We start from the raw sequence: 27,117 nt of genomic DNA on the forward strand, positions 1-27,117 counted from the left end.
GAATTATTAGTTACTTAATGCATTCCTTATCCTGTAAAATTCCATATATTAAAAGAAGCCAGACCATCAGAGAACAAAATACAGAGCACCACTGAGGAAAGAAAGAGGCGGAGAATAAAGAAGAGAAAGGAGGACGTCAATTTTAAAGAATGACTTAAGAAAAAAGGAAGAGCGAGTGTATGTGACAGAAAGGCCTGCAGGCATACAGGAGAGGGTGGAGAAAAAGTCAAGAAAAAAGTCAGAGAAGAGAGTTGTAATGGCAGGTAGAAGAAACTGAGTGGCAGGACTTCAGCTGAAGTTGGGTCTCCTATGGGGAAAGGTGCCGCTGAGGGGGGCGAAATTAAAATAACGGGCTCAGTGCCACAACAGTAAAATGGCCAGTGGCCATGCCTGACAGCGGTTATGACTCAGCTGGGGGGGAAAAAAAGCATCTTAAACCTCTTGAATTATTTTTCAAGAGCACATCTGATTACACTCTGTGTAGTACAGATTTTAACTTTATTTCACTAATACAGCTCTAATACTGTCAAGGAAAAGGTAGAGAGTTTTACATATATGTTACAAATGTTTTATAAGCACTAGGACTGTTTTTTTCACAGAACTTTGAACTGCAGTAGAGTTTAAGTAGCTCCTATTTTCATGCTGTAAACGACTTCTATGTAACATATTTTTTTTTAAGTACAAACTTTGTAATTAGCTGAAGAGAGGATTAATGTACTTCATCCCTTGGCAGCTGTAGCTTTAACATGTTAAAGCTGAGAACATTCATCTGACAAATTTTGGTTATTTTTCAGTGTTTCATAAATCTGATCTCAGGGAATTGTATTATTTAAACGGATTGGTTCTCCTAAGAGTTGAGCAACCAGGGCATAACATGCTGTTGCTGAAATACATATATACTACAGATCTCACCTTTATCATTCTAATTCGTTTGCTTAATACTGTTTCATTTTCTTTTAACATATTACGGGTAAGACTTCTAGAGCTTTTAGGGCATACAAGGATGATACAAAAATACAAACAGTGAGGCTGTTTTAAGAGTAATTAGAGGACAAAGAATTTTCTGTTTCCTTCAAGGTGCAAAGTACCCTTTATTTGTAGACTTGAATATTGTTGCAACTAGAACAGTTTAATAATTTATTATTTCATTGTTATTGGAACAAATTTTTATAAACTAACTTCAGGTGGTAAAGGAAAATGTCTGAACCTGATGCTGTTTAAAAGCAAATATCCCTGAAGAATACCATATATGTCTGAAGTTTTTGAGAGACAACCAACTTAATTTAATATAGCGTGGCAGTACTCTCGTTGTTGATGATCTGCAGGGTTTTCAGATTACTTTATCTATTTTAAAGTTGCATAAATCAGACATAGAAGCTACTCTGAGCAATTTTTCCCACATTGATTATCATCCTGGGAATAATAATTTGACAAATTTCCTTGAAGTTCTCTTTGCTTTGGTTATATCTAAATTTAAAAAAAAGTTTTTCTGAAAGTAATTTGTACCTTCTTTGTATAATTCCCTCCTTAATACATTTTATCACCCTAAGACCTTTTGTTAAATTATAAAAATAACTTTTGCAGAGAATGAATTTGCTTGAAGTCATTGGCTTAGTGGAAACAACTCTGCAAAGATACTACTTGCAAAATGTCTGCTCTGAAAATAAGGACGTCTCCTCTGGATTTTCAGAAATCCGTTCAGATTTTCTGATCGGAAGGTGCTAACCCAGTCCCAGAATTGCCTCTCAGCGTGTTGGGAAGAGGAGCCAAAGTTGAGTTTGTCCATATTAGTGAGGGTTTGAGGGAAGCGAGTGTGGTGTCTTGGCCCTCCCAAGAAAACAGTATGAGGAGCGACGCGGTGTTCGCCATGGGGAGGGTCTGTGCTGGCCTCTGTGCATTCCTTCATGGCTGGCCACCCCTCAGAGAGCTCCAGCTCCGCAGGCAGGACTGGAAATAACCGAGCCACGGCGCCGTGGAGGTGTGCGTCTCACCCTCCTGGGGTTGCACCGGAGGTTGCACGTGGTCAAGTCCAGCGGGCTGTGTAGGCAGCTTCCAGAGCAGGGCCAGGTGGCAGGCACACCGGCCAGCGGGAACACCGCCTCCGGCAGAGCTCCCCGAGCGAATGAGGCCTTTCCGGGCAGGGCGGGAGTGCAAGTGTAAACCAGCCCGGGGAAAAAAACAGTTTTCAGCTGGGCTGAGTCCCTGACCACAAAGCCACGTGGGAGCAGGAGTTCACAAGGGGAGGCAGACAGAGAGGTGCATGCTGCAGGCACGGGAAGGGGCAGTCTAAAACGACTGTGAAAACCACATCCTGAGGCTTTTTAAAATAAGAAGGTACAAGATAATCAGCTCAGCCGAAACCAGTTTGTATAAAGACACTGCAAGGGTAATAATTCTGAAGAAAAGAGCATCTCTGTGGGTTGCTAGCTGAAGCTTTTTTTTTTTCTTCTTTATTCCCTTTTTAATTGTAATTCTTGGAGGGGAAAAATGGATTTAAAAAAATCATTTCCTATAAGAAAGATACAACAGTAACACAGAAAAATTTGGCTCGCAACCCTAGTTTGAGATCAGTGTCTCTTAAACCATATTGCTGTGCCTTTATGTGGAGTCTGCAAATGCTAGATGATCCTGAGTTGTTGTAATATCCGTGATAATGGGAATGAATTAAGGACCTAAGGATGTAGTGAAGCAACCCCCACTGATTTCACTGGAATTAATCACGGGTCTATTGTATCAGTGTACACAAAGAAAAGTCTTGCTTTGTAAATTGAAATTAAATCTCAGTTTAAAGTAACGTGTCAACATAGGTAGATAAAAATATGTGTATTGCAACCTGTTCTTCCAAGTATCATGGAGGGAAATTGTGTATTGCAGAACAGCACCCCAGTCTCATTCACCTCTCTGTCCTTCCAGGAAGGAAGAATTCATTTATCTTTCTCCAACTTCTATTTTTGCAGAAATACTGCTGACCCTGAAGGCGGTTTGGTTGCTCCTTTCTTCAGCTGACTGGGCTTATGGCCCCGAACCCTTACCAGTTTGAAGAGCTGCATCCATTTGCCATAACCCAGCTGCCTGGCAAGTTGCAGCGGTGGGAGCTCAGCTCCCCGCTGCCGATAGGACTCAGCTCTGCCTTCCCGAGGGGAGTCAAAACGGTCGTTGCTGAACGAGCAGCCTCTTCTTTGACAGTCTGAAGCTAGCGTACAGACAGTTGCTCAGTCTGTTCACTGCATTCACCTTAGTGCAACTTAGATCTCTCCTGCAAAGTAAATGTTGACAGGCAATTTTCATAAACCATGTCAGATTGAATGTATTTAAATGTATGTATTTAAGGAAAAACAACCATGCTCTTGTTCTGTTCCTGTTTAGTTCTAGACCTTGTTTTTTTGCTTTGTTTTCCCTGGCTACTCAGTCTGGTGCAAAGGATTCAGTTCCATCTGAAAACTGGTGTTTTAAACTAAGGCCTGCATTTTGGGGCGGAGAGGAGGCATGGAGGAGGGTTTAGAAGCAGTATCTGGTACAGATAGACCTCTAATGAATATGTTTCATTTGCAACAAGTCAGAGAAGATGAACCTATGTAGAAAACTATACAGACCAATTTTGAATGGGGTAGAAGTTGTAAAACAGATGAAAATTATCCCATGAGAGGGCTATTTATAAGGGGTGTTTTGGTTGGGTTTTTTTGGTAACGTTTATAATGCAAATCATGAATCCAAAAATATAAGTTTGTTACATTCTTATTTAATTAAATTCTTAAAAATCAGCAAATCCTGGTTTTTACCTGGCTCTCCTGACCTCTCTCATCTTTTTTCTAGTAGAGTAAAAGAACAGGTTAGCTCTTCAATAACTGCAAGTTACTGGTTGCTGAACAGCAAAGTTCAATGATAATGCATGTACTGATTATGGTAGTGGCAGAATTGGTGCATAGTATCAAAGAACTAAAGATACCTGCTTTAAAGCATGATAATTTCTGGTTCCCATCCCCTTAACCGGGAAAATAACGATTCATGTAATACCTATAGCAGATATCACTACAGACTTCACCACTGTTGTGTGTTTCTAATTATTTTAAAGCAGCGTGGAGTATGAGGAAGTTTTGTAAGGTACATAAAATCCAGTTTATATGTAAACAAGCAATAATTTAAGTTGAAAACTTAAGTGTTTTACTTGTATAATTTTTGTGAGATATACATGTTGTGAAGTTGATTCCAAATGAGGTACTTCAGTATTAAATTAGATATCTTCTTAGCCGTGTGTGTCTCCTGGGAAAGTGTTTTGTAAAGGATCACAATGCCTTGATTAGACCTAATTTGTAGGCTTGAGACTTCTTATTTTCTAAACCTTGTGATTCTGCTCATAATGTCATTTATCTAACCTAATATTATATGAAGCCACTGTAGGAACCAATTCTTGATTTTTGTATGTTTATATTCTTTCGTAACAAATCTTAGAGAAACTAACTGTTACTAAGCAGGCCACTGTTAGGGTATTTTTTTTTTCTTGCCCACTGTGGTTGGAGTAATCTTTCACTAAACTGACATCAGTTTCTGAGGACTTGAAATACTAAGAAATTGATGACGTTTTTGACCTCTCTTTTCTTTCCTCTAACCCCTGATCCACCCACTTTCTAACCTGAACACAAATTTTTGGATGTCATATAAAATGCAATGCATTTTATAATATCTCATCAGCCATGCCTTTTGGGAGTGAAAGGTTTATTTCATTGCCATTTGATTAGCTTTGTTTTTCAGGTGGGAGTTAAAATAAAATAGCAGTTATTCTATATTAAGGCTGAGGAAAATACGATAAAGGTGGTTTGAAATAGGGTTGTTTCTGTAGAAGGCTTTTGATGAAAGTCAAGGGAGTGTACTAAGAAGGGCAATGCCACACTTCTGGAGAAACAACACTTTTCAGCAGTCACCGTTTCATTGTCCAACTCCAAGAGAAATTTTAGTCAACTGAGCCATCCTTTTAGGCGCTGATGGAAAACTAAAATAACTATCATCCCTGAGCTCCACAGCCTCATTGATACGATGACATTTGTGTTAAACATACATTATATATCTGAGGTAAATTTATTTATATAAGAAATGTATAAATTTGAAGGAATTAACTTCATGCAACACAAAGTGTAAATGAGTTTTAAAATAACTTTGTTTGTATTATATTATTTTCCAGTGCTTAATCGTAACCTCTTCAGATTATTCTTTTTCACAGTGGACATAATAGTTTAACTTTGTCCTGTTTCATGACAGTCCTGCAAACCCTGATCATCTGTAGTGATTATGATACTTCATCATCCATTGCCATTTTGAAAGAAAGGAGATTGTACCTATCACTTTGACTCAGTTTGGGTTCATGGTGACTTTAGTTGTCTTCTGACTAATGAAAAAGAAAAGTGAGTGAAGGAATCTTCTGATCATATTGATCACTATAGAAACAAAACAAAAAAAAGCCAAATCAATTCCCTTCATTATCAGTATTTTTCATCCTGTATACAGCAAATTTGTTGGAGAAAGTACTCAGATTTTATTTAACAGAACAATTAATCAGTGTTCTACTTAACATTACTAAATGTGAAAGGTGCATAATGTGAAAAATAAGCATATATACACGGTCGTATGACCTGTTTAAGTGTTCATGTAATGTGGTAAGTTTAAGAAGTGAAGTGAGCTGTTTTGCTACAATGAATTAATTTGTACTCAGTCTTTAAAATATTGTCCCACACCAGTATCCCTTTGGGCCTGTATTAATTAAAAGCAATGTTTTTGCAGTTTATACAATACATTTTTTAAATCTTTGTTTAAAAATGGAATTCATATGGGCTTAACAGATGAAATGGGTGGCACAGCTCCACTTGCAGAACCCAAAGATACACAATCAGTTTTGAAATGCAACTTAAGCCATTAATTGTTGGTGTGAATTTAAAAGTTTTCTAGTATTTGTATGGTAGTATGCTGCCTAAGAGCAAAAGCATTCTCTGCACAAAAGAAAATTTACTGTAGTGGCTTTGATTTTAATTAGAATTTTCTCCCTGGTGTTTCTTTGTAGACTAAAACAAAATCTTTTAAGTTTCTTACTACAGGTAAAAGCTATGTGCAAGAACCTCAAAATGCTAAAATCTAGCATAATGCCTTAGATCTGTTTTTAAGTCTTGTATATTCCTACATAGCTGTCTGATGTATTATATTTGTATAGTGAATTGTGTACAATTTTGGAATAAGTGCATCATCACTTAATCTTTATGTTGTTCAATAGAGATGATGGACACATTTCTTCAAACATTTACTGTCATTTAATTTTTTCCCTTTATGTCATTTGTGGGTTTTATTTGTACAGTTCATCATGAAGTTGCATCTGAGATGTGTGTATATGAAAAGATTATACAAGGGTAAAATTAAGCAATATATAAACTATGGTTCTTCAGGAGAAAGCTTACAGTGTTTCAGGTTGTGATTTATTTTCAAAATGGAGTTGACTCTGAACATCACTTTGTTCACCTGCATTGATGTTTGTATTTCTAGTGTGAGCAGTTTATGCAAAGGTAGATATATTCAGAGAAATTTTAAATACATTTATGCAAGTTAATATTGCTTTGCTGATGCTGTTTGCTTATTTGATGTTAAATAATGCTATTGTAAATAAAGAATTCTGTTGTTATTGCATCATTTAATAAATTTTAATGCCTTCGGGTTTTACATGGCTTTAGAGATTTCAACGTGTTTCTGTTGTGTCTTCATTTATTCTCATAGGCATATGATAGTATTAGAGAATAGATGAATCTGCAGACAACAGACTTTCTCTCTTGAAGAATGCGTTATATATTCCAACTTGTTATTCTTGAAATCCTTTTATCCTTATAATCCTATTCTAATTGAAAATTTTACCACCTGGCTTAATTTGAAATCAGTTCATTACAAGTACTTTTTATATATCATAGTCAGCACTTGCTGGGCATCTTTCTTGATGGCTTCAGGAGAGGCAGGTAAGTCTCAGATGGCGTGGAGCACGACTGAGTACAGCTAAGGGCTGGTTCTCCTTGTTACACCAAAAGGCAAAAATAAGACCGTGGGAAAAAAATTTAAGAACTATAAAAACGACTACAAGAATACTGGTTTATCAAAATGGCCTACTACTCTCTCGAGGAAATGTGTGAGGGAGAAAAAGCTACTTAGATTAAAAAAAAAATAAGCTACAGTAATTGATACTTTAAAGACCTCCCAATAATGTTGTCCTTTTACTATTCCTACTAAAATAACAAGGCCTGCCTTGCAGTTGTCTTGGTTGGGCTTCAGCAAAATCCTGGTGATCCTTGCATGTGACAAGAAATACCAACACAGTAAGGAAAGCTAGGAAGGGGGATGTTACCTCCCAAAGTGAAGGCAGAAACAACTAGTAGAGAAAACGTTCATGAGTATCAAGAGGAAAATTGTCTCCTGCTTGAACCGCACCTTTCTAAAGATAGGCATGATTATCCCCTTATCATTTTTTTTAAAAAAGAAATGAGAGTTCTTGACAATAGTATTAGCTAAAACTCTTAGCATTGCTCTAAATATATAATGAGCTGCTGTAATGAGCAACAGTAACTTACGGTAAAACTGACCTTACAAAAGAAAGGTGTTTCCTTGCTGAGCTCGCAGCTTTGGTGGCAGAGACTGGGGGGTGCCTTCGGATGCACCTGTAACATCTGTACCAGTGCTTCCAACCTGACACGTGACAGCAGGGATAAAAAGTGGCGTTGCCTCTTGAAGAGGTCAGCTGCGTATCGAGTCTTGCAGATGAGATGTTCTGCTGTGCTTATCCCAGTTGTCCACTTACTCAGCAGAGGAGGGGGGCTGCTGTGGGTGGCACTGCCTCCAGGACGCCGCGGCCTTCGGAGGACCGGGGCCCTGCAGGTTGGCGCAACCCCGTGGTTTGGGCATGTGCGGGAAGGCAGGGAGACCTGAGGGAGGGAGAGGCAGAGTGGGAGCAGCAGAGTGATGGAGAAGGAGCGTCTGTGGGGAGAGGTGAGGAGCATGAGGGGACCTGGGGTGCAAGTCCTTGGCAAGAAATCTTGGTCGAGGCAGCATATCCATCCACGTTGGGCCATTTACACAGAGTGAATGCTGGGCAAGCAGCCTGCAGGGATGTCCCGTGATGCTTGTGCTCAGTATGCATCCCCCCATCCATGTGCGAAAGGACAGTACCAAATACCTCTACCATCCTTCAGGGAGAAGGAGGCCATGGCTGAGAGTGCTGTTACTGCTTTATAACAGGTCAAAAAGTCGAAATAAAGTCCTAAAAGAAAACCTGCGTGGCACGGCAGCAGCCTGTCCCCAGGCAGGGGCTGCAGGAGTCCTGCATGGCAGTGGGGTGCCCCACTGCTGCACCATGCTGGGTGGTGAGAGCCCCCTGGCCCTGGCAGTGCCTCCGTGGCTGGTTTTTAGGATTTTCTCTTTCCAGAGAGAATTGCAGAGCGAGGTTTTCCTGCGGCTGATTCCCCCCCCCCCCCCCCCAGGTTCCCAGCAGCAGGGGCACTCTGCATGCAAAGGGCACCCCTGTAAATGCGTGAGCTGCACGTGTCCTCCCAAAGTTACTTGATTTTTCTGCTTGCCCCTGTAATGCTACCTGCAGAAGAGGCAAGCTGTTTCTCAGCAAGGCTGAAAAAGTACCTTGGAACCTGCACCTAAAAATTGCTTGTTTTCACACTGACCCCTGACAAGGTTTTCTGAGCAGGCCGGAGCTGCTCACCTGCCCGCTGGCGATGGGCAGGCACGGGGCTGAAGCCCCCCAGTCTGTTTTGGCAGCCAAATCCCCAGTCGTTCCCAGAGAAAGGGCCTGAGCGGCCGTCTAGAGGGTGCTGATCACCCTCCAATCGTGTTTTCCTCGAGGTGAGTTACAGGCAGGTCTCCCGGCAAGCCGTGGCAGCCGGGGACAGGGCTTCCAGGGCACCTCGGAAAACAAAGGGCTAAATACACAGCCGGGAACAGGCCAGCCTGGCCACCGCCGGGGGCCGAGGCAGTTAAGCTGCTGTCTGTGCATACTTGGAACAGATGCAAACCTTTGCCTTTGCAAAGTATTTTATTTACCTGTCTGTACAAAGCTACTGGAAGTCAGTCACTCCTGCTCTTCTGATTTCTCCCAGAGGCTGGGACTTTTTTACGCAACGAACAGATTTGACTGCTTAGGGTAACTTTTAACCTAAAATTAACCTCTTAGTGAAAGCCTCAGCATATGATCTGGAAAATAGCTGTAACAGTGATGCAGCCTTTTTCTCCTCCTGTGCTCTGTGTCACCAGGCTTGCAGAAAAAGGCATATTTTAATTTCTCTCTGTATATGCCTACAAGAGTAAATATGGGTCAGATAAATGAATTTAACTAATGATGAGAATTTAAAGATCTCACACTTTGTTTTAATTTCTCCTGAATCTCCCATGCAAGCAAGTCCCCTCCACAAGCCTCCTTTCTTCTTGTGTTGCAATACCTGGGTACTAGGTAGCCAGAGGACTCCAGATTACCTGGCAGCACTTTGCTTCACACAAATACTCAGACTTTTCTGTACGATGACAATCTGAGCTCAAATGTATATTCCTGTACATCTGATTAGCTCTGCTACTACTTCTATGCTACTAATGCTATATCAATAAAAGCAAGCTAAACTGCCTTCCTGACATTATTTCCTAAAGCAATATAGTCAGTTCTGCCTTACTATAGATAACAGATTTGGAATAACCCAGAGAAAGATCGATAACAAAATATCAGGCTAAGAGAATAACTCACATGAGTTTAGGAAGGCTGCACTCCTGCCAGCTCCCTGCACGCAGGGTGTGTATTGGCTCTCCATGGTGTATTTAGTGTTTGTCTCGCAAAACTGACGTTTGGTGGAGAATGAGGTTTTAGGCAGGAGTCAAGACACCCACAATACCATTTAATCCAAATCACAGAAATAATCAGGCTCAAGTTTCGGGACAAAGCTGTGCTGGGCCAACTATGAAAGGGGGTCTTAGGAGGCGTGAGAGCCTGGATCAACTCTGGGCCATGCCAGATGTGTTGTGCCCTTGTGTTTACTGTCTCGGTGCTTATGCCATGAGTGAAAATTAAGGGGAGGTTCAAGACAGCCCCAAGAGGGAGCCGTGGGTGCGAGCACCCTGAGCCGTCTGCAGTGCAGCACAGCCCACTCCATCCCCTGCCTCCATGCTGCACCTGCAGCATCACCCAGGCTGGACACTGGCGAGGAAGGAGCCACCCAAGGGGGACGGTGCTGTAACCCACCCTGTTCGTGCCCTGCCTGCCACGGGGCTTTGTCCCACACTAACCTGAAAGTGTTTTTATCTCCCTGCACTAGCAAGGATCATACGCTGCAATGGCGGTTTGCACTCCTGGGCCCCGGGGACCCCTCAGCCCTTGGGCTCTGCAGCCCCTTCGAGGTCTTCTTTCAACAGCAAACCCAGCACATGCTCACCTGGGAGGGACAGGGGATTAAAATAAAGCAGAAACCCCACAAAAACAGGGTGCAACCCTGCAGCAGGGCACCACTCAGCACCCATGCAAGGGGCAAGGCCCGGATGCCAGCCACGACCCCCGCTCCTGCAGGAGACTGGTCCGAATGCCTGGGAAACCCCCACAGCAGCCCCCAGCACATGCGGGCAGCCCGAGGCAGAATTGCCTCCGCCATGCCCACGCAACCAGCCGTGGCTGAGGGTGCTGGGCTGCGCTGTGCGTTCAGGTCACTGGATTTTGGAGGTGTTTTTTGACTTAAAACTTTGTGTCGAACCCACCCCGGCAGCCCCCGAGGCACGCCGCTGGGGTGCGGATGCTGCGGTGAGGGGACGGGGCCCGCTGGCAGAGCCTTCACCGAGGGCAGTGAGGCCATCAGTGCGGCGCATTGCCCCCCAACTCGGCTACCCGCACCTCGGCCTCCCCCTCGGGGGGCAGGTAGAGCCCACCCGGGTGCGGCCGGGCCCCGCGGCCGAGGGCAGCCAAGGGCCAGGCTGGGAGGAGGAGAAGAAGGGAGACCGGCGGCAGCAAGAGGGGGCCCGGCAGCCGGGCATCCCCCCCGCCGCCCCCTCCGCCCTCGGCCTGCGCCGCCCCCAGCACCCGCCACCGCCCCGAACTGCCGCGGCTCCGCCCCGGGGCTGGGGCGCCCGTCGGGGCGGCCCTGGGGCCGCGGCTGCTGTCCGTCCGTCCGTCCGTCCGTCCGCCCCTCCGCCGAGGGCTGCGTGACCCCGGGGCGCGCCGCCCCCAGCCGTCCGCCCCATATAGCCGCGGGGGGCCGACGGCGGCCAGCCCGCCCGCCCCGACGGCGCCGGAGGCTCCCCGGCCTCCTCCTGCCGCTTGGCCACCGCGACCCCCGGAGCGGGGGGCCGCAGCACCCCGGGTTTCTGCGTGCGGGTCCCTGCCCTCGGCCCGGCATGGCGCTGTCGCTGGCCGGCGAGCCGGGCCCCAAGGACGCCGGAGAGGCGCTGCGGCTCAGCCCCGGCAGCCTCGCTGCTTACTACCCCGCTTTCCTGCCCCCCGGCCAGTACTTCGAGGCGGCCCCCGACCTCTTCCACCCTCTCAAGCCCCTGGGCGGGCTCGTGCCCGCCTCGCCGCCCCTGCCCCCCTCCAGCTTCAGCAGGGTCCCCGCTTTCCTGAGCCAGCCGCCGGGGCTGCCCGAGCCCTTCCCCGCCTTCCCGCTGCCCCTCTACAGCAAGCCGCCGGCCCCGGCCCCCCTGCCCGCCCCGGCGGGGTCGCCCCCGCAGCCCTGCCCCAGCACGCCGCGCGGGGGGGGCCGGAGCCCGGGGGCCGCCGGGCCGGCGGCGCCGAGCCGCAGGTACCACTTCACCGAGGAGCAGCTCAACGCGGTGCTGTACGGGGCGCTCCGCAGCAGCCAGCTGGCCGGCGGCCTGCACGCCCTCTCGGGGCTGCGCGTGCCCCCCGCCAGCCCGGGTAAGGGGTCCCGGAGCGGGCCGCGCCCCCGGGGCCGAGGGGGCAGCGCGGGGCCTCGCTCGCTCGGCCTGGCGGCCCGTCGGGGCGGGGGCTGCCGCCTCCCGGCTCGCGGGCCGGGCTGAGCGCGCTGCTCTTCCGCAGGTGCGGACTCGCCCCCCGCGCCGCCGCTCGACGGGGACTCGCTGCAGCTGCCCGAAGGTAGGGGCGCCCGGGCGCTGCCCCCGCGCCGCGGCGGCGCCGGGCCGCGCTCAGCCCTGCTCCCCCCACAGGGCTGGCGGTGCTGCGGGCGGCCTGCGGAGACGTCTCCCAGCTCGGAGTCTTCTGCACGGATCCCATCCCCAAAGGAGTCCGCTTCGGCCCTTTCCAAGGCAAAGTGGTCAACACCAGCGAGATCAAGACGTACGATGACAACTCCTTGATGTGGGAGGTAGGCAGGGTGCGCCGGGACGGGACGCGGCTCCCTCGGCACCGCGTCGCTTGGCCGCGGCACCCGCAGACATTTCACAGGGATGTTGTAGCGAGGAGAAGCTTTTGGCTGCCCCTCTCCCCTAGCCTGTAACCTTGGAGCTGGACCTTGCCTGGGTGGTGGGATCGGCACAAGCGGGACCCCTTGGGAAGGGTTCAGACCTATCTGGTTCTCCACTCTGTTCTCCAGATCTTCGAATACGGGCACCTGAGCCACTTCATAGACGGGAAGGGAGCCGCTGGCAACTGGATGTCCCTGGTAAATTGTGCCAGGTTCCCCGAGGAGCAGAATTTGACAGCTATCCAGTGCCAGGGGCAAATCTTCTACGAAAGCTGCAAAGAAATCTTGCCGAAGCAGGAGCTGCTGGTGTGGTATGGGGACTGTTATGTGCAGTTTTTGGGCATCCCCATCAGCCTGAAGGGCATGCCAGAAGGGAAGAGACCCCAGCAGCAGGCTGAAGGTGAGGCTATGGAGAAATCCCTAGGTGGGTCATAACCCTTCTACCCCTTGGACCTCTGTCCAGCCATGACTAGACTGTCATTAGGGGACTAGCCAGTGCTTTAACAGACCCCAGTGTCATCTTTTCTTCAACTGCATTTTACGTTGAACGCCTCCCAGCCCCTGTGCTGAGATTGCCGCGGGGTGACACTTCTGCCCACAGGGCTGCGGGACTCTGGGATGCTCCAGGGTGGCCAGGGCTGCCGTGCTGCTAGCAGCATCCTTGCGATCCTGGGGCCCAAGCCCATGCCCTTCCTTTCGCCTGCTCTCCCACCCTCCAGCATCCCAAAAGAGCAGCTTTCCCTAGGCACCCGGGAGGCTGTATATCTGTTCCGAGGGCTGCTACCAGCTCTGAGCAAAGCTCTCCTTTGGACCTGGCACCCATTTCTGTCTCTGCAGCTTGCTCCTAGTTTTCGTTTGCTTTGGGAGTAAAAAGTGGTAATTTGATGACTGTAAAACATCTGGCACTGTTTGACAGCGCTCTGGGGAGAGCGAGCGGCTGATCCTGTCTCCGCTCTGCAGCAGCCCTTCTTCCAGGGGACCGTGTTTGGGGAGGAAAGAGGGTTTTCGGCACTCCTGTTTTGATGCTGTTTTAATCATACAGTTGCACCCACCTGACCCATGGCAGTTTTCATGCAATCAATGCTCTTAATAAATGGGGCAGGCTGAAATTGTTCCAGTCCTATAATGCTGATGCTGCTTGCAGAGGATACCTAATGTCCTCTCTTCAGGAGCGCTGTACTTAAAATACGTAGAAAGTGTGACGTTCATCTAAGTAAAACTTATCTATGAAGAAAATAGATTTGTGCAAATACAGGGAAAGCTGGAGCTGTCAAAGAATGTGTTGGTTAGGTGCAGCAGTAAGAGAGAGAGAAGAATTTGGTAAATCTCTGCATGGAGATTTTTGAAGCTGTTATTTTAAGGTGCCTAGTCCAGATAGCTGCTAAATTGTTGATTTCATTTTAAGGTTTAAGTCAAAGTTACTTTTCTGTGTTGTATTAAACGCAGAAAAGGATGTTTAAACATTTGCAAAATTTCCCATATTGTTTCCAAATTCAATGGTTAAAATCAAAATACATAAGAAAACAAAAAAACATGTTCTTGTTATACAGTAATTTGAAAATCATAGAAAAGATATGCAGATTGATTTTTTTGTTGTTCTTTTTAGAATGAGAAGTGAAATTTACGGACGATATTGATAATAAATGTATTGATAATAAATTCCTAGCGATGTTTCTGTTTGGGGAAACATTTTGGTTGCAGGCACCTGAGCTGTTTTTTCCATATATTCACTCCCTGTTTACGGAGATGCAAGGCTGGGATCCTGTCCTTGCTGAAGTTAGTGGCTAAACACAGTAATTTCATTAGCGTCGGGACTCTTGTGCATCCTCTTCCGTTAGAGAGCGAATGTAAGGGCGAGTGGAGCATTGTGTTTGCTTGACAGATCCAACTTGTATTTTGTGAATTACCTTGCCAGAATCCCTTTAACACTGTTACCCTTTCGAAGACCTACAATTCTCAGTGGGGCACCAGCTCTGAGAGAGAATCGAATTCGAAATTAGCACCTTTAAACTGCGGTATAACGGAGAGATTGGCACTTTCCCTTCTGCTGTACAGAAGCTGGGGAGAGCTATAAATGTGAGAGATGCGGCAAGGTTTTTGCCTACAAGTATTACCGGGACAAACACCTGAAGTACACTCGCTGCGTGGACCAGGGGGACAGGAAATTTCCTTGCCACCTTTGTAACCGATCCTTTGAGAAACGAGACAGGCTGAGAATCCATATTCTCCACGTCCATGAAAAGCACAGACCTCACAAGGTAAGCCTGCTTCTGGGCGTCTTTGCAGTTACTTGCTCTTCTGGAGTAATTAATCCTCATTAAATTATCTTATTTTGGCAAAGGTTAAGATGCTGATGTTGTTCCCTGTTTCTCCCCTCTCTGGTTCCCTTGGTAGTTACTTTGTGAAACTGTTCTGCCTGTAGAGGAAGAATTTGTCTTCTGCAGCAGAGTTTAGCTGAAGAAATTAATGAATTTATACTAGGCTGGGAAAATAACTGACCCTGTGGTGCTGGTGAGAGTTTGAGAGTGAAACGATCTGAGGGGGAAACCCTTGTCTGCTCCCTAGGAGGAGTGCAGGGCAGGGCAAAAATGATGCTTTTGCACAGAGAAGCGGGGTGCCAGTGCGGAGGTGGTGCTGCTGCCCGCAGCCTCGCGCTGAGTAAGGGCACAGCTGGCCCTGCTGCGTCCCACAGAGCCAAAGGGCGCCTTAACCTGCCTGGATTTAGCCAGCGCGTATTTCTCTAGGGCTTTTGGATGTCGGCATGCATTTTTTGGTGCTTTACTCCGGAAGCTAAATGGTGTTTGAATGGAAGCGGGGCACGCACAGAGCCCGGCTGGACCTCGGGGCTGGCTGGGCTCGGCTTCTCCGTGCCGCCGTCCTCCCGCCGCCAGTCACCGGCTCGCAGCTCTGCCTGCTGGGCACAACAGCAGTGACATTTACATTCAGCATGGAGCAAATTTTCATTTGGTGGGAGCAAATCCTTGCGATTTGTCTCATCTCTGTAACACCAGTTTCCTGCAGGAGCACTGGAGAGGGAAAATCAGACTTCTCCCAAAGGCTCAGGCAAGGGCAAGTTCCTGTGCTTAATGTGGCACCATTAAATCATCCCTGAAAATCTTTCAATTGTCTATTTTATGGATTATGCTGGAATAATGTGAATTTGTCAGGAACAGTGTTATAACTAAATTGGCAGTATTACAATGTCAGAATATCACCTTGATCTAGTAATAGAGATTTAAAATTTCATTCTATTAAATGTGAAGTTTGAGTATGTAATTCTTTCTCTCTTTCATTCTCTCTTTCCGTCTTTCTTTCATAGAGGATTTATTTTGGAATGCGTACAAAAGAAATACTTTAAAACAGCAGGAAGAGAAACTTGTTCTGAATAGATATTGCATTCGAATGCAAACAGATAAATGTAAAAAACAAAGGTGGAGAATGTGTCAGTAAATTATCATCTTTCAAACTCAGTCATGGCTTAGTACATGTCAAATTTAGAAGTGAGGATTTCTTTCAAAAGAGTCTCAGGAGGAAAATGATTTATGGCAAATTTTGCTGAAGTCAGTGCAAGTCTCTCAAATGGCTTCAGCACTCTTGGGACTGGGTTTTACCCCATTGCTGGCAGCTGTGGGACGTGCCCCCCTGGTGAAGGGGTCAACTTGTTCTGTCGGAAGATGAAGCAGCACGGCTTTCACCGATCTAGGGGGAGGCACTTCTGAAAGATCAAGCTATAGGCAAAATGCTGTGACTGACCATTCCTGAAAAATGAGAATTAGTTTGAGGTCCCCTTTAAAAATATTTTTTAGTTTAAAAAAAAAGGTTATTTTAGTTGTTGAGTAAAAAATCTAAATAGTAGAAATCTGAAGCATTATTTACATTATTACATTTTGAAGAAAGATTGTGATTTTGCAGGACAGATTTTGATGAAATGATTTTGAACTATACACAAAAAAAGTTTTGAAATTTTGCATGATTTTCCTTTTCTAAATCTGTTCTTAAAAGTGTGTTAAAATTCTGGCTGTTAAATAAGCTTGCTACTTAAATTACTCATGTGTTTATATATAAATATATGTAGTGAGGTACTTGTACACACCCTAACATTTTTTTTAGCTATGCTGTTATTTGCTTCCTATTCACTTCTAATCTTTCTTTGTTTTCCTCCCCACAGTGCTCAGTGTGTGGGAAGAGCTTTTCTCAGTCCTCCAGTCTGAACAAGCACATGAGGGTTCACTCCGGAGAGCGCCCCTACAAATGTGTGTACTGCAACAAGGTAAGGGAAAACTCGGCTCCGGCCAGTGCCCCGGTGTGTCACTCCTGTCTGTCAGCTCAGAGAGCCGTTGCAAGATCTACAAATGTTCGAAAGCATCTCAAATACTGTGCTAGGTACTCAGCTAGGTATACTATTGCCCTTTTTCACCAGAGTCTTTAAGATTGCTGCCACTGCTTTCTTGAGTGAGGAGAACAGCTTTGGCCTATGACCTGAACCTGCAAGACAGGACTCTGCTTGCTTACCTTGAAGTAATGGAGCGATTTATGTGCATGGTACTGCAATAAGCCATACAGCTCTGATCAAAAATTTGCTCAGCTACTACTGCTCTTCACAGGAGGTGAAGGGATGGTTCAGGGATGGTTCAGGATCTTGCCTTCCCTGGGGGAGCAATGCTCCTGCGCTCTGAGGAGATGGAGGGCAGGCGTGCAGCCTGCTGTTGGGCAATGCTGGTAGGGCTCCAGCTGCAACAGTCCATGCTTTCTGTCCATGCGAGGCAGAAGGACCAGTGGCATGTACTGAGATGTTGCTGATTCAGAAGGGAGAGAGGTTTTGTTTGTGGCTGTTCCAACGTATAGTTGAAGAGTCTTGTACTAAAGAACCTTAGAAGAAGTGCCTTTGGGCTATGTTTTTTTTTTTTTTCCCAGACATCCAAAATGCTTGTAGGCAGAGTTTAGGATGAAATATTATCCTTTAATCTTCTGATGACAGGAACAGATCAGAGCTTTGCAGGTTCCTCTGTGAACTGATCCCTCTAGGACATGTCACACTTCTGACCAGGCCCTGGTGACTCTGGTAGATCTTTCACAGATCAGATTTTGTTTATCAGTTCTCAGGCTGCAGGATGAGGTTATCCTAGGACATAGCCATCCATTTCTGAGGCTGGGAAACCAGGGGCTGTTTTATAATACTCTCACCTGCTTCTCCTACAGAGTGGTTGTTCCTCTATGCCTCTCCTACCTCTTATGATAGCTATGCCGGAGCAACCTTGCTTTCCCTGCCCCTTTGCTCACCTGATGCAAGTGAGGGAGAAGTGTTGGGCCAGCATCACCTGACAAGTGCTTCTGTCCCTTGAACTTCTGTTCTTTTTGACATACACCTTCTGGGCACTTTTCTATAGGAACCGCAGATCTGTTTCTGCTCTAAGGTTCCTAGTGAAAACATATCTGAGATTTATTGCTGTCTGCTTTGAAAATTTATCTTTGAGGGTTCAGCAACATAGTGGTATTAAACAGGATTTGTGGATAATAATTTCAGCTGCCTAACCAGTATACAGCAATTCAGCCTCTAGCGTAGCATTTTTCCCAGACTGTTGATGGAAGCAGGGGCAGCAAACAGAGCAAATTTGTGAGATCTGCAAATAGTAAAGGGGCCCTAAAGTTCTCTCGCAGGAAAAGGAAAAACAGGGAAAACATGGGCTATTTTACAACATTCTTGCTCAAATCTCACTGAGAGGATTTTCTCTCAAAATGCCAGAGGAGTTTGCTACTCGAGTGAGGGAAGAGAGAAAAGGCTGCAAGGTCAGACTAAAGGAAGAGTAGAGTATGGTGGAGGGGGGAAATGAAAACTGGGAAGATAGAGACATGCTGGGCTGCATGAATGAATTCTGCCACCTGGATTCCAGGCCAGTACATGTGACCGTGGAAGAGTTTAGCTTTCTGAATCAAAACTGGAAGGGAGGAACCTGCATTATCTTTCCCCAACATGCAGGAAATACAAGGCTGATTAGGACAGTATTGACTTGGTCCTTATTCTTTGACATGTGAGGATATTTGTTGGTGTCTCTGGTCAGAAACCTTTCTTTGAACTCTGTAAATTCATGTACTCAGCCATGTCTGTATAGCTGAGCAGATAGCTCTTGGCTTCTGGTTCCTCGTTGCTAGTAGTTTTTGGTTTTGCTCTGATTACCTGAGGATGTGAGTTATTTGAGGACTTATTTTCAAGGAACAGTGATTCTGAAGGGTCTGGGTTACCTGAAACTCTGGGCTACACATGTGAAAATAAGAGCACATTAAACCTCCTCCTTCCCTGTCTGGTCCTTGCCATTTCAGGCATTCACAGCATCGAGCATCCTGCGCACTCACATCCGCCAGCACTCGGGAGAGAAGCCCTTCAAGTGCAAACACTGCGGCAAAGCCTTCGCCTCACACGCGGCCCACGACAGCCATGTCAGGCGCACGCACAGCAAGGACAAGGGCTGCGCTTGCTCCGTGTGCGGCCAGCACTTCCCGGAGCAGGAGGAGTTGCACTTCCACATGCAGTTTCACACTGCTCGTTAGCCATGAGCCCCTCAGGTGGATCCTGGACCAGCTTCGTGTGTGTATCCGTGTGCGTGTGTGTGTTTGCGTACGCACCGCTGGAGGTGACGTTCACCCTTGCGGCGCCCAGGGCCCAAGCACCCCTTTGGGTACGCCCGGTTTCTGGACCCTGGGTGTATTTCTGAGCACAGGGGCCAGTAGTTTCACTCCCCCGGAGATCCTGACTCCACACTGGGGCGAACCTCTGACATGCACTGACCTTCCCAGCCCGTTCTCCCTCCTACACCCCTTTGCAAGAGGGAAGCGCAGGCAGGGGGACTCGCGCCTCCCGTGGCTGCCTCGTGTCTGAGTGTCACCATGGTGAACGTTCCTGTGCCTCTCATGCCCCACCTCTATGGGCTGGCCGGTGCTGTCCGTACCAAAGCTGTTTTGAGGGATGTTTTTACCATCAAGTACATTTCCAAAAGCCAGTTTAACCTCCGTTTGTTTTATTTGGGCACCTGACCTAGGTGTGGGCTCCATTTCCCCTTAACGTACAAAGCTTTTGATGAATCTCTATTTGAATGCGAACTGCCTCAGGGATATGGACCGCTCGACTGGTGTAGGGGTATTTAATTCCTTCGTTGAGCCGTGGGGCCACCTGATAGGGGCCATGGGGAGCTCCAAAGCAGCAGAACCAAGACTTCCAGGGGCCAGTGGATCCTGGTTATCCCGGGGGGGCAGGAGGTAGTGAGGTACCTGCAGGCTAGCTGTAGCTTGTGCTGGCTAGCGGTAGTGTCCTCGGGGGCCCTGCTAAGCTCGTGAGGCCATGGCTCTGCCTCCTCGCTTGCTGGGACCAACTTGAAGAGGTTCCCAAGCACCAGTGGGCTCTTAGATGCGTCACTGAAGAGTCAGATGCCCCGGTAGAGGGTTTGCACTGTGAGCTTGGCACAGACCGGGAGCAGGCATGATCCCACCGTGGGGCTCTTCTGGTTGGGTTTCCCATGTAGCTGTCTCTTGTCTGGAAACGTGCAAGGCCTGCGAGTACTTGCCAGGCCGTCCTTCGTTGTGAGGCCTGATGGGAAGCTGGGCTCTTCCGCCTCCTCCTTTTGGCTCTGCGCAGGATGGCTGCTGCAGTGGTGCTCCTGAATGTGTTTAAAAATTAGCCATTTATTAGTTCTGTGGGAACAAAGATTTTAAAATGAGCTCTGTGATACCGCTGTTGAGAAAGGGGAAGAAGCCTTCCCTCTTGCTAAGGTACAATTTGAAGTGCAGGAGTCCCAGGCCTTCACAGCTCCAAAAGCTCTCTGCACACAAAATTCCCCGCTCCAACCTGTGGGAGCTCCTCAGCCTGCGAGGGGAGGACTGGAAGCTTTCACCCTCCATTTCTCACTGTTCGTGCAGCCAAGTCAGGACCAATCTCTGTGGGTTTTGTGTCAGGTTTAATCCTGGATCAGCTAGGATTAACAAGGACTTTGCACATAAGTATAGGAGATGGAACTTATTTTGTGCCTACCAACCTTAACATTATTACTTGAAATCCAGCATAGAACTAGAATAATGTTACCTGCACATTTTATTATGTCCTGTAGATACAATATCTATAAACATGTATATTGATTTGCACTAATTTTTGTATGTTTTGTTGTGCATTATGTTGATTTGTTCTCATTGTTCTCATGGTTAAAAATTTGAAAGGAATATTTATAAAACCATTTACCTGAAAGTAAAATACTGAGGCCCAGCACTAGGTAGGATGTGAAATAAATAAACCAGTAATACTGTACATACATATAGGTTTTAGGGTGGGATGGAGATCATGCTTCGTTCTGAATGTTTTGCATATTCCAATACCAAAGATTCTTATAATACAGAAAGCTGCATTTGGTCCACACTGAGGGCCTGTGCCGGTGATCTCTAAGTAGGTAAAATTCACTCCTGAGCAGAAAATTATCACAGTGTTTATGTAGTCTTCAAACCATGCTGAAGTACGTATAGTTGGAGGACCTGAATCATGGTTATCATGATGGGGTTTCTTCCCAAGCATACAAAACCCCGGCCAGCAGAAATGTGAATTCTGCTTGTGAAGGCTTTGCTGGTTCAGGAACTGGGGATTTGGTGAAATCACCTACTCAGCAGTAAAGTTTTCTGACTAGGGATGGATTAGAAGTGCTGTGAAAACTACACCTACATTGAGCTTCATATGTAGGTTATCTCATTGCTTCTGGTGAGTGAGGGTTATTCAAGTGGTGCTTCTTCATTTGTAATGTTTTTAGCTGTGTGCATTTTCTTCTGCCTAAAGGACTCCCAATACCCCACACTGAAATAGTGGCACTCGTCTGCAGTACTGTGTTGCTAAATTGTCTGTGAAAAGTATGTGAAGGGTTTTGCTTGTACTCATGATTGTAGTTACTGGTTGTCTTGCATATTAAGCCTGTATATCTGAATGTTTTATGCTGATATTAAGACTGTTATTTTGAGGTTCATGGAAAAGATAAAAAATAAATTATTTGAGGCTCTAGCATATGCTCATGGACTATAGGCTTTGTTTGGGCCAATACGTGGGAATTAATTTTTTTTTTTTTTATGCAGGAATATACAGAGAGTTGCTAACACTAAAAAAGGAAGGCATTTAACTAGCCACACCATCCTCCGCTGCCTGCTGCCCAGAGAGGCCCAGGTGCGCGTGCCGTCCCCAGGCAGCTCGGGGCGGTGGGTGGCCTTTGGGCAGCGCGCGGCCTGGCTGTGCCAGGAGAAAATAAAGCAGCGGGGAGCAAGATCGAGGGCTCTGCCAGCCCGCTGCGCGGGAGGTTTTCTTGTCCTGAGAGGGAAATGCAGTGATTGCCAGCGCAAACATGGTGATGTTCTTGCTGGACAGGGTTTAGGAGAGATTAGATTTAGATTAGGGAATGCCTCTATGTCGTGTAATGTGTGTGCACCCTGTTTGCATCCGAAGAGCTGCTCCCCGAGGATTTGCCTGGCAGAAGCACACTCACACCTTCTGTGGCCACGCTGCCGGCAGCTCTGGCCAGTTCAGCTGGGAGAGGTATTTCACGGCTTTATACACGTGCAGAGTGAGGGAGGACGAGCGTGTGTGCGCATGTGCCCACTGCGCTTTTCCATCTGGCAGCTTCCCAGGACTACTGCACCGTGCAGAAAGGCACTGCCATGAAAGAGGCAACGCTGCTCGTTTAATTGAAGGGAGAATATTCAAGGCCAAGCCAACTGCAAAGGCTCAGTCCTTTCACTGGGAAGTCCCAGCTGCTAGGTCCCTCCAGAGCAAACACCGCAGTGCTCTTGAACAGTACTAAATTTGTCTGCTACCCACTGCTGAGCTAAGAAGGCAGAATATCCCCAACCTCTCTGACTATGACCCTGTGTGCTCCACCTCTCCCCTTCCCTCCCTGCAGTCATCAGATATGGGACAGCAGCAACACAAGTCATGATAGTGAGTATAGTAACACTCTGTATGCAATAGGTACCCATGTTTCTCACTCTGGTTTAAGTGGTGGCTGTAATGTGGCTTCCCCAGTGGGGGACATCATAGTCTCTGTGCACTCCCGTAGCCAAGGCGAAAGGGAAGAGGAGCGTCCCTGCCACAGGCAGCCTGGTTCTTCTGGCTTTCTCCTAAACGTGATTAAAAACGGTTTTGCCAGCGGAAGCAGCAAGTCAAGTCATCTGGATGAGTGAACCCTGGAAGAAACTAACTGATTGAAGTGCTTTGCATTTTCTGTGTGAGGGTATTTTAAATGTTAAATGGAAAGTGATCTAAATAGAAACCAGAGGGTGATGGCAATCAGTGGTTTTGCTGGGGCGGTGGGATGAGCATGTGCACGGATAACTCCTGAAAAGCCCCTCAGTGAATGACAATGGTGAGACAAAAAGAAAAAGGTGGTCCCCAAGCCCAGGCTGGCAAGTGCAAGGGAACAAAGGCTGGTCCAGGGACATCTGCTGCCTCGCCTCCGGCTGCATCCGGCACCTCCCGAATGTCCAACCCTCCCCCAGCCTCCTCCCAGCCCCAGTCCCGCTGCACTCCCTGGGGGAGTCGGGGGAAGAGGAGGTGGTTAACCACACAGGGAAGGCAAAAAGCAGCAAGGAGCTTAGTGAATTAAAGATAATGCCACAAACAAATATTGATTAGAACCAAGCCATTCATTGACCAAGGGAGCTCATTTAGCGGGGGCACCCCGGCTGGGTGTTTCTCTCCTTCAGAAAGACTTTCCCAGGGCCCCCAGTCTCTCATGTGCCTCCACCACATGAAGTTTGTTTTTTTCTTACAAACTCAGTCACCACCACCTTTATTTCCCTCTCTCCTGCTGTGCATACACCTCGTTGTTGTGCTTTCTTCCTCTCTTCTGATGCTCCTTAGTTCACATGCTGCAGGGCCTCAGCCAGGCATAAGGAGAGGTGGCAGGAGACTCAGGTCTTGCTGTCTGCTTTTCTTCTTTTTTGACATATAAAATGCTTACATCAAGATTTTCAGCGTGATCAACAGCTGTCTGTGGTTTTGGTGTGTTTGAGTCAAGCTTTACAAAGGCTTGAACTCCACAGGTGAATGCCTTTCCTGAAAAGTGAATCCCTTCAAGGTGTGTCAGGTTGGGTGTTGACAGCTGGAGGTATCTAGGATCACTTTAAGAAAGCATTGAGGTACCTCTGCCCATTCTACAGCAGGAACAGAATAGTCATCCTCTCTCCATCTCCAGCTGGTTGCTCTACATCATGTGGTGCAGTGCTCTTCCTCTGGTGACTGTCCTGAAAAGCAGCTTAGCTGCCCTGCAAAAGTGGAAAGCTAGGCTTAAATTCATAGGGCTAACCTCAGGCTAGCCAATTTAGTAGTGTAAATAGCACTGTTGCATTTCTTATGTGAGAATACTATACGTCATGCAAATTATGCTATCACCAGTCTGCAGAATAGCAGTGAGAAAATCAATTTCCACCCCTTCAACTTCAAGGGCTTGAACAGAGCAAGCAGGAGACACCTTGATCGTTAGTAAAAATGCAGAAATGAAACGTCACAGAGTGAAACTCTCAGTAGCAGAGGAAATGTCCTGCGTCTCTCAGTGAAGGGGAGAGGGGTGAATTGCTGAATATTGGCCAAAAGATGCAAATCACAGATGACCCCTCACGTGAAATGATGCTATGGAGTCCCTCCTGTGGTATTACTCCCACGGTGGCTCCACGCTGCTCCCTGGGCCGCCAGCTCTGCATGGTTTGGAGGGCATCTGGCGGAGCAGGTCAGCTCCGCGGATGTGGTGGCCAGCTGCTGGGCTGAGGTGATCCCTGGGGAAGTCTCGCTTTCCCACAAGTTTGACCTGCAGGCTTTCTAAGTGGCCACGGCCAGGGCCCATGGCAGCCCCATGGCGGAGAGCACTGACCACCAGCGGAGGGATTACCTGCATCGATTCTCTAATAGCCGCCAAGGTGGAGCAAAAGACTATTCTATGGCAATCTCTGAGCTCTTAGCTGAGAGGGATCATAAACACCCCATTAAAGGTTTCATTCAATAGCAATCTTTACTAAAGTAAATGGACAACAGCAGTGTCCCCCCCCCCCCCCCGCCCCCGCCAGCCCCTAATGCAGGAGCCATTACAGAGCAGGAAGGCAGCACAGGAGGAACATCTATTTCTGCAGTATCAGTTTCAACAATGTTCTCGAACGACTCTGTTAATGAAAAGTGGATTTCTTTTTGCAGGGACGTGAAACCCGCAAGGAAACCACCAAAGGCGAATCTGTTCGCCTCCTTGCACGCCCCTCTCCTGCCCAGTTTGATGTGTGCCTCTTTTCCTGTGCATGCACCCATCTGGGAGCAGTGAGCAGGAAAGCAGGCTGGCAGCATCCTGCTCTTGCTGCTGCTGGGAAAGGGCAAAACAGGAATAGCGAATGCTGGGAGATGGCATCGCTGCAGCACACTGATGGGAGCTGGGGCTTTTCCCTTTTCCCCAGACAGCCCCTGGCCTGGAGGGTAGCAATACCCAGACTTCTCTGGTGTCCTGAATTTTTGTGTGTGTGACTCACTCGTAAGCATGAAGACTGCAGTAGGGGTAGCAAATCCTCATACAGGAGCTTTTCTGCCCTGCTTTCCTGGTGTGTCTAGAGCTACCTTCTCTGATGCTTCCTTCTCCATGCTGGTAACAGGGAGAAGCTGTGGCTCTGAAGCTGGGGGGGGCCTGAGACAGACCTGCGCTGGGTGTCTTTGCTCCATACAGCAAGGTGAAGCTAATCCAGACTTCTGCTAGTCAACATGAGTTTTCTCTTGACTTTGGTGGATCTATAGTCAAGGATGATAGGAAATCATGCAGAGATATTACTGTCCTTAGCACAGGAGGTTCATGCCTCTACTTAAAAGCATTTTCTCCTCGGTTTCAAAAACAGAGGGATCCCCTGCACAACATGTTGCTCTAGTACACCCAAAAAATAAGCTTAACATGAAAAAACGTGTCAGCAAAAGGGAAATTTCCTGGGAGAGCGATATCTGATTATTTGCTCAAGGTTTTGAGCTCTTCACTTGCCCCCCCCCCCCCCCAAGCCCTCCTGAAGAGTCCTGTCAGTCTGACATGTTAGATAGAGGTTTAAGAGAGGAGGGGAGCAGAAAGAGTCCCTTAGTTTTTTTCTTTTGGTTTTCTTCCCATGCGGGGAGGGAGTTCAGGTGGCAGATCTGCAGGGAGGCAGGGAGGCAGCCTCTGAGGAAAAGACTCTGGGCTTCATTCACTGTGAGACAGACTGTCCGAACCTGCCGCTTATAACTTCCTTTTGTACTTCTACCCTGCTATCACACCATTATCACAACGTTAACATACCTTGTTTCTATACCTTTGTTTCTTTTTTTAACTGAACAATGTTCAAACCAGAAAGTGTGTTGGATATTGGCTAGAGTAACTGACTATGTTTATTGAGATGGTCTAACTGATCCGGTTTCGTTGTGGCTGGTTTTGTAACTGTAAGGCATGGGCAGTGGGGCTTGGCATGACAAAAACATTCTTCTTTTATGGCTTTGATGGATTTAGTCTCGTGGGGGCTGTTTGGGCTGGAATGTTATGATGACAAAAAGGTTCTGTGGGAGGGCTAAGGGAGAACAGTTGTTCTTGTGAATGAGAGAAAATCAATTAATTTGGGGCAAATTCAGAAGAAAGGGGAAACTAAATTAATACTGACTGAAACTAAAATAATGACTGATAATATTTAAAGCCTCCCAAAATGCCATGCAACTTTTTTTCCCAGTGACACTTTTATTAAGTTATACCTGCCTGGTAGGTGGATCACCTCTTCTTTCTCTCAGTAATGGCAACAAAAAGAAATCAAAATTATTATAAAAAGCTTTTTATGTTTTGTCTTTACTCTTTCTTATCCCACTAGCAGCAACATTGTATTAATTTTGGACAAATGGCAGCTCTGTGTAACGTATAGCAATGGTCAAAAATGCTACATGTTGTGTTTACACAGGTTCATATTTTAACTATTGTCATAGGAAAAAAACTTATTTCCATAATACTCATGACACAAGGTATTAAACTTGCAGATAAAAATAAGGTTATTACTATAGTAGGTGGGTTAAAATCAAAATGAAGCATTTTGCATTATAATATTCCTGTTTGCTTCTGTTTTGTATAACTATACGGTTGTATTGGCAACCCCCCCCCCCACGCACATACACTGTGTAAGCAAATATTTTCCACACATACGCACCATTCTTGACACAATATTAGTGACTATTTGTTTTCTATTTGTGTGTATGTACATTCACATATTTGCATATATGTTTGTGTATATGTAGGTATGTCCGTGCATGTGTATAATGTCTAGTAAAAATCCCGGAATTAAGGAGGAACATTCTTTTGAAAATCAAAGAATACTAACTGAACAGTCACGTAAACTGATTATAGAACTAATAATAATCCACTCTCTGTTTCATTTCTCCTTTGTCATCATCATTGCAAAAGGCAATGAGTTCGCTGGAGCTTCTCTCCTAGAAATGCCATGACTTTAAAACTAGGCACTCAACATCATCAGTTTATTTCCAGTACTGCCTGAGAGGAGGTTGAGCAGATGACTTTACAACAATGGCAGATGGCAGTCACTCTTCTTGTCATGCTGCTGATTACTACTGCCCTGTTCCCCCAGGTCCCAGTGGAACAGCAGTTCTTATCTTCTCCAGTTTTTTTCTTTGAATTGATATTTGGCATCC

The 27,117-nt window shown here is 46.7% G+C and overlaps 2 protein-coding genes across 9 annotated transcripts in view; both read left to right on the forward strand.

The window, feature by feature from the left end:
- NCOA2 (nuclear receptor coactivator 2) overlaps positions 1–6,716 on the forward strand; it is a 192,131-nt gene extending 185,415 nt beyond the window's left edge. For all 8 annotated transcript variants that reach the window (XM_064507415.1, XM_064507413.1, XM_064507414.1 and 5 more), the window contains one exon: positions 2,958–6,716. In XM_064507415.1, coding sequence (XP_064363485.1) covers positions 2,958–2,969 — 12 coding nt within the window. In that variant the 3' untranslated portion in view covers positions 2,970–6,716. The remainder of the gene's footprint in view (positions 1–2,957) is intronic.
- Positions 6,717–11,388: 4,672 nt separating this feature from the next.
- Positions 11,389–18,977, forward strand: PRDM14 (PR/SET domain 14). Its single transcript, XM_064505502.1, is given in 6 exon segments — positions 11,389–11,951; positions 11,987–12,332; positions 12,561–12,831; positions 14,487–14,689; positions 16,600–16,701; positions 18,750–18,977. Coding segments are annotated over 6 exon segments (1,713 nt in total).
- The last annotated feature ends 8,140 nt before the right edge of the window (positions 18,978–27,117 follow it).

The sequence above is a fragment of the Dromaius novaehollandiae genome, chromosome 2 (genome assembly GCF_036370855.1).
Source record: "Dromaius novaehollandiae isolate bDroNov1 chromosome 2, bDroNov1.hap1, whole genome shotgun sequence".
NCBI classification, from domain to species: Eukaryota; Metazoa; Chordata; class Aves; order Casuariiformes; family Dromaiidae; genus Dromaius; species Dromaius novaehollandiae.